Genomic DNA, 11,897 nt, shown 5'->3' with positions numbered 1-11,897 from the left:
AAGGATTGTCACACCAAAGCATTAACTGTTCTGGATTTGTCTTTGCTTAGTTTACAACGGGTGGGGAACCTTTTTGGGTTCACGGGCCGCTGACTTAGAAAAATCAGTCGGGAGCTGCACACAAGTGAGAAGATTTTGTGTGCTCCAGCCCCAGAGTGGGGGAGGGAGCTGAAGCACCCACAGGGGCTCCCCAGTGCTGTGGGGAGGGGGGGCCCTAAGCCTTGGGGGCTGGAGCCAGGGAAGCCAGGGGCTGCATCGGAACCCCGGGCCTTAGGTTCCCCATCTCTGGTTTACAACATGGTAGTCAAGACCTAATTGTTTTGACAGTGTCACTTAGCAGTAGTGGCACACTTGTTCCATCTGCACACTTCAGCAGTGTGGTAACTCGCTCCACAGGCACTAATCTTTGCAGACTGGATTCGTAAAAGCTAAAATCCAAACTGACTACTTAATGCTTGGGTAAACAGATGACTACTGCCCTGTTAATTTTTTAAAAAAAATCAATTTTCTGTAAAGAAGCCTTGTTTGGGCCTCTCTAAATATTTGTCAAGCACTGTGGAAGCCAGCCACAGAGCCTGCGATGTCTTATCTCCCTTTCATTGGCTTGTTTGGGCCTAAGTGCTCTGCAAACTCAAATTTATGTATTTGGCTCAATGTGGGGCTGTGATATAAATAACTTGAATCTAGCTTAGCTGCCTATAGCAAGAAGGTTGTTACCCTGCAGGCTTCAGCACCTGTGTAAACTGCATTGATCTACATCTAGTGGTATGCCTACACTGGCAATTGCCAAAACTTTTGTCATTTAGAGGTGCTAACACACCCCCCCCACACACACACACTCACACATGCACCAGTCCCAAGACAAAAGTTTTGTTTCTGCAAGCTTCAGTGTAAACAGCGTGTTGGCAGCAGGAACACTGTCCTGTTGACAGCATGAATGCTGTTCTGTGTGGGTGGAAGGATTTTGTTAACTAAAGTACCAACAAACAATGCCTATGCTGACTGACTTAATAAAACAGCCGTATCACTAAAAGATATGGAGTGTAGACAAAGCCATGGCTTGGGGAACCATAGAGACCTCAGAAGGTCAAGTCCAGCCCCCTGCTCTAGGCAGGACCAATCTCAACTAAATCAACCCAGCCAGGGCTTTGTCAAGCCGAGACTTAAACACCTCTAGGGATGGAGACTCCACCCCCTCCCGAGGGAACCCATCCCAGTGCTTCACCACCCTCCTAGGGAAATAGTTTTTCCTAATATCCAACCTAGACCTCCCCCACTGTAACTTGAGCCCATTGCTCCTTGTTCTGCCATCCGTCACTACTGAGAACAGCCTCTCTCCATCCTCTTTGGAACCTCCCTTCAGGAAGTTGAAGGCTGCTCTCAAATCCCCCCTCACTCTTCGCTTCTGCAGGCTTTTGTGGGGAGGTGGAGGCAGGTGTATTTAACGCTACAATCCACCGTCACAGTTGAGAAAGGTAGGCGCCTTGGTTCCTGATGTTGGTTTTTTAAAAAAAGTGGAGTGACAGCTTAGCCCAAACGCCACTGGCTGGGTCCCGGGGTGCAGGTGTGCGGGCTGCAGGCACTGCCAGGTGCACCGGTGGGCCAGAGAGGGGTGCAAGGTATTTGAGCTTTTGGCCAAGCCAGGCGGGGCCAGTGGAGCCCTGCTGAGCCCTGCCCGCTGGCGCTGCGCCCAGGTGGGACGATGCCAGAGGCTGGGGAAGATGCTCTTGCTGGGACGCCCCCTGTGCCCGGAGGCAGGGGCTGCCCACGAGCGTGCGGCCGGACGGGCACGTGCGCTGGGGGAGGAGGGGCGGGGCTGACCCGCCAGCGCACAACAGCTGGGACTCGGCCCCCGCGGCTGCGGCACGTGCCGGGCGCTGCTCGCGAGGGCTCGCGGCTGTGGGGGGGAGAGGGCGTGGTCCGGCCGCACGGCGCTGGCCAATCAGGAGAGGGCCTGGCTCCTCCCGCCCAGCCAACCGGCGGGTGACCGCGCTCGCTGGCCAATGGCGGGCCGCGAGGGCGGGGCCGCGGGCTGAGGCGGGGCCGGGGAGCGCTGGCGAGGCGGCAGCGCGCGGGGCCGGGGGGACCCTGTGGCCGCCATGGGGGGCTGCGGCGGCCGGCGGCGGCGCCGGCTGGGGGCGTTGCTGCTCCTGCTGCTGCTGGCGGGGCTGCTGCTCCGCAGGTGAGACCGGCCGGGCCCCGCCCCCGGGGGGGGTCTCCCCTCACCGCCCCCCCTTCCAGCCCCCTTCTCCTCTGGTCCTGCCCCCCCCCGGGTCCTTTCTCCCCCCCCCCCCGGGCTGTTACTCCCTGTGCCCCCCCCGTGGCCCCCCCGGCCCAATTCCCCTCCTGGCCCTTAGGGGTCCTCCTCTGGTTCTACCCCCCCCCGGGGCTGTTACTCCCTGTGCCCCCCCCCGTGGCCCCCCCGGCCCAATTCCCCTCCTGGCCCTTAGGGGTCCTCCTCTGGTTCTACCCCCCCCCCCCCGGGCTGTTGTTCCTTGTGCTCCCTCCATTGCCCCCCCCCCCCCAGCCCAATTCCCCTCCTGGCCATTGCTGAGCCGCCCCCCCCCCCCCGAGTCCTTTCTTCTCCTGCTCCCCCCCGGGGCTGTTACTCCCTGTGCCCCCCCTCCAGTGCCCCCCGGCCGAGTTCCCCTCCTGGCCATTGCTGAACCGTCTCCCCCCCCCCCCCCCCCCCGAGCTCTCTCTCCCGGCTCCCCTCTGCCCGTGGGGCACCCACCCCCTGGGACCTTCTCTTCCTCCGGGCGCCCTGCCACTGGGATCCACTCCTGGTGCCTGCCCTCAACCCTAGTGCCCTGTCGCCTGGCCCCCAAGACAGGGCCCTTCCCCTCGCGGGCCCCAACACGTGTCTGGAGCAGGCATTGGAAGCGGCGCCAGGGTCTGTGCCACCCCCCGCCTTTTGCTCCCTTGTGTCCGTTCAAAGTAGCCCCATGGGATTCTCAGGATGGTTTTGTGTTTAAAGGCTACACAAAAACATACCGGGAATCCCACGAGGCTACTTGGATGTCTGAGGCATGCTGAAGCATTGGCCCACCATGCGTTTGCTCACGAAGAAAATCAAGATTGTTTTATAGCGTGTGTGTCTCCACACTGTCAGTCTGGGTAGACATGCGAACTCAGCCACGTGTCTCTTCGCTTTTCCTTCTCTCTGCTTCTCTTTTGTCAGCTGAACTGTTTCTGCCCCATCAAGTTTGCTTGTGGCTGGATTTACTTTCTTCTGGAGGGATTTAAACAGCTGTTCGAACAGCACAGTCTTTCTCTGTTGAGCAACAGGGCCCGGAGGTCACTGAGGTTGTTTTATGACTCCTTTTAGCTTAGTCTGTTGAGTCAAGATTCATTGCCATTTAAGTGAAATTGATCTGTAATGGTTTGTCCTTAAGGGATACTGTTAAGGAGGAGTACTGAAAAGAATACTCAGGTCAAATTCATGAAACAGCCTTCTTTAGCTGGGTTACTAATACACTGGAAATCATTAAATCCGCAGGTGTATTAGAAACCAAATTTATTTTTCAGCCTTGAACCTGTTCTTTTGCTCCCTTTCTCTAAGCTTAGGCAGTGAAAGTAGACTGATCAGTTTTAACTTACACATTTAGTTGGTTCCACTTCATGTGTCTTTCAAACTAGCTTTATGCACCAGTAATTGGGTTTCAAATACAACAGTGGGGATGCTATTCATTCAAAAATAAACTTTGTCAGAAGCACCATTGCACCATTAACAGTTTACATATTTTGAACTTTGTGCCTAAACTGACTTCACATGTACTTTGATCCTTAACCCATTCATGGTTGTTATCTCTCAGCAACAGTTTTAAGCAATTTATATTATGCACAAAACTGTACATTAGTATGTGTAGCAGTGAGTTTAAGTACTGACAATTGATTTACAAAAAGACAAATCTGAATAATGCACATATTTCAAGATGTGAGGTTATTAGATGTTCTGCAGTTGGGGCGGAGAAGACTGGAACTTTTGAATCTTCTCACATGGTTTGAATCTAGTTTGGGCTAGCAGAGCCTGAAAGTTATCATGTCTGGCTACTCCTGTGTGCAGTGGCTTTGCAGGATCTCAGTCAATTTTTCACCAGACAGATGTCTGTATTTCCGTACATTGTTTCAGTTGAGACTAATTACCCCACCCTTCCTTACTCTTGTGCTTTGTTGGAAGTCTCAACAGCGTGACCAAGGACAGAATGGGATCATGGGGGTAGAATTCCTCTTACTCTACAAATATTCATCGTGTGTGTGTGTGTGTGTGTGTGTGTGTGTGTGTCTTGGTGAGACAGCTGGTTTTGTACCTGTGGAATGGATGAATAGATAATTTTAGGACTGTCAATCCAGCTTCTTCGAACTAGTGTGAATATTCATGCAAAGGAAGATTAAATGGCAGTACTTGAAAATGGGTTGTATGAGAGGGGTGCCCACAATGTACTGTCAACTCAGGATATGCTAGTTGCTGTTTCCCACAGCATGTGCTTGCTGCTGCTTACAGGTGTAATGCCAACATCACACTTAAGGCAATCTTCTTCTGTTATCGTTGCTGAGTAATGTTTCTGCTTAAAGGTCTATCTCTCCTCTGTGTTAACATGACTCCCATTAACCTTAGCGAGTGATTGCATTCAGATGAAAAATAGAGACTCCTTTAATGTGGAAACATTTACAAACTTCATGCTTCCTCGTCACTGCTTTAAAAAAAATGCTCTTGATTCATAAGAACTCAGGCCTGATAAAACAGAAGCAACATCTTCTTTTATCAGAATGCATAGAGAGAAATAGCACCACTCGGAATCAATCACTGACAGGGAGCATTCATCCAGTGGGGGAAGCATGGAGAGAGTAATGCCACAACCAGATAGAAATGATTTAAAAGCTTTAAATAAATATTACACATAATATAGCAATTCCTTGTCTATCATAAAAAGTAATGGATCAGGAAAGACCAATTGCTGCCACTATAAATCAGCTCCTGTGTTAAGCTAACGTTCTCCCCATCGACCTTGGCTCCTGTAGGGTTTACTAAAATCGCTAAAGCCCTTTGATGGATGGCATGCATTTACAAATCAATCACTCTCTATGCTGAATCTAACCCATCTTTGAGACTGCTAGGGGTATCTCTTGCTTTTTTGTATCAGAGTTCTGTCTTATTTGTGCTTTTAGGCATATCTTGCTTATTCTGGTCCTGGTTATACCAACCCTACTTTGAGTTAGCACCTTGAGATCAATGTGATTACAGGTGGAGTAACATATTAATCAGTATTGGTAAGAGGCTTTATCTAACTTTCCGTTGAGCAATGTATTAGGCCCTTTCTCCTCCGACTCCTCACTTGTTCACGTTGAGCCAAACTTTATCCCTTGTCCGCAGGTCCGCTGACAGAGTGGGTAAAGGGGGCAGTTATCCCAGAGCTCGGCAATTCAAAGGGGCCTGGGGCTCCCGGCTGCCACGGCCGCTACTATGGCAGCGGTGCAGCTGGAGCTTTGGCTTCTTTAATTTTCCACTGGAGCGCTGCCCCACATGCTCCATGGGGCTGCCTGAGAAGGCAGGGGCGGGTGGCACTGAGTGTTACTTGGGGACTGACATGGCTCCAGGCGCGGCTGAGGTCTGGCTGCCCTAGGTTCGCTCCTTCTGTCTGAGACCCCACCCCTTCCGGAGGCATGGCAGTGTTCCTCACACACTTTACCCAGGGGCCTCGGGAGGCTGCTTGTGCCACTCCTCCTGAAGGCAAAGAAGTTACACTACAGATCAATGTGGTGCTGTGTGTTTCAGATGATGTCCTTTCTGAGATTCAAGCTGTGGGGAGTAGCTTTTGTATTTCAGCCAGAACTAGAACATCACTGTGAACAGTATTCCAAGGGAAAATAGTGGGAGGCCCTTTACTGGAGATATTAGAATCTAAGCTGTCTAAAGCACTGGTGCATGTACTCAAGCTTGGGAGGATAAGCTTAGAACATGTAAAGACTGAGGCTTGTATTGGGCAGATTTTTCAAATGAGTGCTTGAGGTCCTGGTACTCAAGCAACTTTTTTACTTTCGTAAATTACACGGCAAGTCTAGAGGTGCCAGGACTCAGCACTGGCAAGCTCTGGCACTGATTGGACTGTTCATGACTCTTGCAGGGGACAAGCTGAAGGACTAACCCAGGAGATATGGAACATGAGAGAGAGCACCAGAAGAGAGCCCTTGGGCCAGTAAACCTTAGTTGCCTGTTGTCACAGGCAACCACATTGTACCATACCACCCATAAGCTTACCTCTCAAAGCTAATTAGGTTATTTGTTCCCACTAGTTTGGGGAGGCTATTTTAGAACCTTATTTCTCTGAGGGTCAGAAAACTACTTCTACTTACATGTGTTCATAGACAGATTTTACTTATTTCTTCCTGTTCCAATTCTTTCCTTAAGTAGCTCGTCTCCATCCCTGGTGATGAGACACCAACTACATTTGTGGAGAACAGTCCTTTTCCCTCTCAGCCTTCTTTTTCCTAGACAAAACAAGCCAAGCCCTTTTAGTCTCCCCTCATAAGATGGGTTTTCCATTCTTCTGATCATCTTTGTTAGTTCTCTTTGACTTTGGAAAGAAATTCTTTGACAATTCACCTCTTTTGAGAGAGGAACAATCACTTTGCTGTATGGGGAATGATAGCCCAGATGAGTCTTGCTATGAGGAAAGAAATTACCTAGAATTGCTTTCCATTGAGCTGGTCACTGGAAACATGTTTAGTTTTGTAGATAATTGTGAATGGTTCTCTTTTTATTTTGGTAAGTGTTCCAGACACAATGGCTTTGTTTGGTTACGAATTACATGAATTCTACAGTGACAGGAACAGTACAAAGCTGAATAGATACTGCAGTGACAAGAGCTTTAGGATAAGGTCAATATTTTTCTTGTGACTATAGATCTACATTTTTTTTTTAAAGAGAGGCCACTGACTTTAGTTGCCCAGCTTGACACACCTTGGGCCCTGACTTTCAGATGTGTGGAGTGTCTACAATCTCTGTTGCTTTAAAATGGAGTGATGGGAGTCCAATGCTTTTGTAATTCAAGCCAAAGATGTCTCATGTTGGGCACCCACAAGTCCCTGGCTACTCTTAGAAACATAGCCCTTAGTCATGAATGCAGCCAATGCTAGTGAAATCCTTTCTTGAGCTGTCAGTGGATCAGCCTTTGAGAACTGCCTCCCCAATCTACCTCCACTTGTAAGTGATTTCTTCAAAGAGAGTTGCATTGTGAAATAGAAGCAGATCTGGGGAGGTCACTGGTATGACTGCTGAGCCATCTGATCCTTTTGGCATAGTGATCTACTTGTAGCTCTTCAGTGAATAGGAGATGTGAAGTTGATTAATTCTTCAGTTTGGTCTCTGCTTCTCTTCACTTGCATATGTTGATTTAATCACTATCTTGAATCTATGCATGTGGGCTTTCTTTAAATGTTGCTGTCAGACACTTCATGTTTGCTCCTTTGTGCTATTACATGAGCTATTCTTCCTTTGTTAGTGTGTAGATCCATTATTATTGCACAAATGTACAAATCCTATAGATTACAGTGGGTTTTGACCTGCGGTCTGTCATATTCTCTGCTGTTCATTAAAAAATAGCAATAAAGCGGATTTGACAATAAATCCACTTGAGGGTTCAATGACTAAAGACAGCAATGTGTAATCCAGACTTCGTTTTCCAGGTATTACTCATTCCTGCCGGTTGTTTCAGAGGCCTGTGCGAATGATGTACAACAGAGGTACTATCTGTGCTTATTAGCGAGCCCTTGCAATCAATGTATTGGAAGTCTTAGATTTAGTTCCTTTGTAGCAAGCAACCTTGTCTTGTCTTCCAGGAGAGCTAATCACCGCAGATCTCCTCTGTTCAAACCTATGTAAGCCATGTGCTCTGAAATGTCCTCTCTACCTTCTGTCAGCTTCCTCTAGTTAAAAGTTGACCTTTGTGTAGAAAACTGGTAGAAGCTTAGGTATTACCACCTCTAAACATTACCTTTCCCTCTAACTTGTGGATTGGTCTTACTCGTCTCAGAATGGAAGCTATTTCTTGCATCTGACTGTGACACAGTTTCACGGGAACAAATTGCCATTGTACATATGTGGCTGGGTTTGAAGTAGGGATGTCATTGTGTAGACGATTACACAATTAACTGATAAGCCTAAGCTTGTCATTTAAACTTGTGGACTACACACATTTCCCCCCACTGGGTGACTGGCTAGCTTAAAAGCAGGCTCCCCATGAGCACTGGATCTGCCTGCCTCTTCCCCACCCCCACACTGCTAACTCTGATAAAGAGGCAGGAGCACAGAGGATGTCTGGCAGTGTTCCCTCTAAGCTGCCTGGCAGCACAGCTTCATAGGTGATTAATCGGCCCTGCCCAGTCAGAGGCTCAGGGCTCCAAGCATGGAGCTCACTGACTGGGCAGAGCTGATTAATTGCCTGTGAAGCCGGGATGCCATGCAGCTTAGAGGGAACACTGGTGAATGGAGGTAGACTGGATCCAATGTGTGTGTGGATCAGCTTTGAAGCTAGCTTCCCACTCGTACAGGCTCCTGATAACTGCCTCCCCCTTCCTTGCTGCCTCCTCCAGAGACAGGGGGGTGCGGGAGGTGGCAGGCAGGAGCCAGCGCTGGGGGAAGCATAATACTCAGCACAGAGATGTTTAACCAAACACCAGCACAAAGAAAATAACATGATCACGTCTAAATAAACCTTCCCTGTTACTTGCATATCCAAATCTTCAAGGTCCCGTTAATTTCTGGGCACGGGTATCCCTGTAGTTCAGTTCATCATTTCCCTCCAACTCCTGGTTTAAACCCCACACAAAGAAAATCTGCAGGCAGATTCCCTTTCAATTAAATCTCAACACTTTCTTCTCATTGGTTCTCGTGGCTCCCTGCCAACATTTCCTTGCGACCTGGGTTTAACATTTTGGTTACTGAACCCTGGGATGTTCAGAAAAGGACAGTACCTTGCCCATCCATCACGCAATTTCAGCAGATAACTCAATTAAAATGCTTGTGAGTGTGATGTCTTATGTTTTTTTCATTGCGTGTTTCTGATGATGTATGGCTGCATTAGAACAGGGAGTGAGTTCGTTGTCCAAGTCTTCCTGGCCACCTGCTGAAATGCCAAGTTTTTTAGGTTTTAATGCAGAACAGCCAGTGGTATTTTCCTGATTTGAACCTGCCTGAGAGAACAGGGTACAAGCTCATCTCCGTATCTGTGGAAGTTCAAGAAGGTGTCTAGGCAAATAAATGCTCATTTGGATGCCAATGTGTATCCAAATGTGGATAGCCTATTAAGGTGCCTGTAGCTGGGAAATACTGAGCTCACAAAGTCCAATGTCCCACTAATATTTACTGTTGCAAAATTGTCAATTTGAAAAGAAAAGGTTTCCTGCTTCCATGCTGCCCTCAGGCCACGATGACCTGTTCATGCATCATTTTAGTCAGGAGGACAGTCCCATTGACTTTTAAGTCAGAAGTCCCCAAGCTGCGGGGTGAGCCTCTCAAAGGGGTGGGAAGGAATGTTCAAGGGAGCACTGTGAGGCTCAGCCCCCCCCTGGGGAGTGGAAGGGAGAACCACCTGGCCCAGCCTCAACTCCCAGACCTGCATCGGGCACTGCTCTCAGCCCCTTGCCATGACTCTGCTTCTGGCCCTAGACCCACCCCTAGCTGCCCTACCCATAGCCCTGTCCCCACGCACCATGGTGCTGTAGCCCAGCTCTGGAGGAGAGAGCACAGACAGGAGTAAGGGGGGGAATGACCTTGAAAATTTAGGGGATCACTGTCTTAAGCATTTGGTGCAGAGGTATTTCTGCACCTACGATAATACCAGAGAAGAATTAAAGTGACAGACTTCGTGGTGTACAGTGATTGGACTTACTAAAATAATTGACAGGAAGCAAAGAAAGAAGAATTCCTCAAGAGGAATTTGAAGAATGGCGAATGGGAGACTTGCAGGCATTGGAGATGGCTTGAGCGACTGAGAGGATTGGGATGAGGGAGAAATGAGAGCAGTGATCATGCTGGAATGAGTTTATAGGGATTATGGGCCCGATTTATCCCTTCAGTGAAATTATGCCAGTGATTGAATGACTTAAAAAAAAAAAATCCACAATGTGAAAGTGGTCCCATCTTTCCTCTCCTATCTTTGACCAAAATGAGCAGAAAAGGGACCCAGCCACTCTTTCACGACTTGAAATACACAGCATCAGGGGATGCTTATACAGTAAAACTCCGATGGTCTGGCACCATCAGGAACCCGGAAGTGCTCCGGACAGCCGGACCATTGGAGCTGCTCTGCCCCCAGCTTCCCCGATTCAGCCGCTGCTAAAACTGACCAGTGGCTGAATCGGGAAAGCCGGGGGCAGAGCAGCTGGAGTGCTGCCGGGTTGGTCCCGTAGTGCTGCCCCTCGGGGCTGCGGGACCCAACCTGGCAGCACTCCAGCTGTCCCCAACTCAGCCGCTGCTGAAACTGATCAGCGACTGACTTCAGGAAGCCCGGGGGCAGAGCAGCTCTGTCCCCGGGCTTCCTGGAGTCAGCCGCTGATCAGTTTCAGCAGCGGCTGACTTGGGGACCCCTGGGGCAGAGCAGCTGGTCCGAGGAGTGGCGCTACCAGACCAACCAGGCAGCACTTCAGCTGCTCTGCTGCAGGCATCCCCGATTCAGCCGCTGCTGAAACTGACCAGCAGCGGCTGAATCGGGGTCGCCTGGGGCAGAGCCGGACTATCGGAACGGGGGGCTATGAGAGGTCTGGGGTGGTATTCCCCCACCCCAGGCCTTTCATAGCCCCCCCTTCCGATAGTCCGGCAAATCTGATAATCGGGCACCCCCTGGGTTCTAAAGGTGCCAGATTATCGGAAGTTTACTGTACTTCTAAATTATGCTTAGATAGCTCAGAGCTTTTCCAGCAGAAACCTCAAACTCTTACACAAAACGTGCTGGGCTCTTTTTATGTCCACAGGGGGCCAACAGGTATTTAAGGGCTCATCTGAAACACACAAACAACTGTATGGCGCCAATTTACTTAGCGGCTGTGTCTAGACTGGCCAGTTTTTCTGGAAAATCAGCTGCTTTTCCGGAAAAACTTGCCAGCTGTCTACACCGGCCGCTTGAATTTCCGCAAAAGCACTGACGATTGTCATTGTTCTTGCGGAAATACTATGCTGCTCCCATTCGGGCAAAAGTCCTTTTGCTCAAAACTTTTGCACAAAAGGGCCAGTGTAGACAGCTCAGCTTTGTTTTCCACAAAAAAGCTCCGATCGTGAAAATGGCGATCGGGGCCTAGATTGGCCACGGACGCTTTTCTGCAAAAAGTGCTTTTGCAGAAAAGCATCCATGCCAATCTAAACGCTCTTTTCCGAAAATGCTTTTTAATGGAAAACTTTTCCGTTAAAAGCATTTCCAGAAAATCATGGCAGTCTAGACGTAGCCAGCAAGTTTGAGGGACCAAGTCGTTTCTGCTAGGTGGGGTGAAACGAATTGCACTGCTTGGGAGGTCCCCTGAGCTAGAGTTCAGATGCTGACATGTTTTCCCTCCCATTCTAGGTTTAACTGGAGCAGTCTGATCCCCCTGCAGTTGTGGGGCAGGACACTGGGCTTGCAGACAGAGGATTCTAAGTTCCTCCTTGAAGGTGTGCCCTTCCGCATCTTTGGAGGCTCCATGCACTATTTCCGAGTCCCCAGGGAATACTGGAGGGATCGCATGGTTAAGATGAAGACATGTGGTTTGAACACCCTCACTACGTAAGTGCTACCTTCACTAACACAGTCCTACAGAGCAGCTAATTAAATCGGTGGAGATTTTGCCAATACTAGAGCAAGTCCTAAAAGTGTCTTCTGTTCAAGTCATGAAAGACAGGTTGGTTCCTTTTCCTGCTCCCTGCATGT

At 49.4% G+C, this 11,897-nt stretch overlaps 1 protein-coding gene across 2 annotated transcripts in view; it reads left to right on the top strand.

Annotated features, from left to right (window-relative positions):
* Positions 1 to 2,024: 2,024 nt before the first annotated feature.
* LOC102448929 (beta-galactosidase-1-like protein 2) overlaps positions 2,025 to 11,897 on the top strand; it is a 52,470-nt gene continuing 42,597 nt past the window's right edge. Inside the window, exons 1-3 of one of the 2 annotated variants that reach the window (XM_075909378.2) lie at positions 2,025 to 2,182; positions 7,687 to 7,743; positions 11,556 to 11,753. In XM_075909378.2, the coding sequence (XP_075765493.2) occupies positions 2,100 to 2,182; positions 7,687 to 7,743; positions 11,556 to 11,753 (338 nt within the window). In that variant the 5' untranslated portion in view covers positions 2,025 to 2,099. The remainder of the gene's footprint in view (positions 2,183 to 7,686; positions 7,744 to 11,555; positions 11,754 to 11,897) is intronic. The other variant, XM_075909380.2, reaches the window with a different exon arrangement.

Source organism: Pelodiscus sinensis, chromosome 25, assembly GCF_052426305.1.
Source record: "Pelodiscus sinensis isolate ZL-2025 chromosome 25, ASM5242630v1, whole genome shotgun sequence".
Lineage (NCBI taxonomy): Eukaryota > Metazoa > Chordata > Testudines > Trionychidae > Pelodiscus > Pelodiscus sinensis.
Note: the sequence above shows the minus strand (reverse complement) of the source record. Positions and strands in the feature narration are given on the sequence as shown.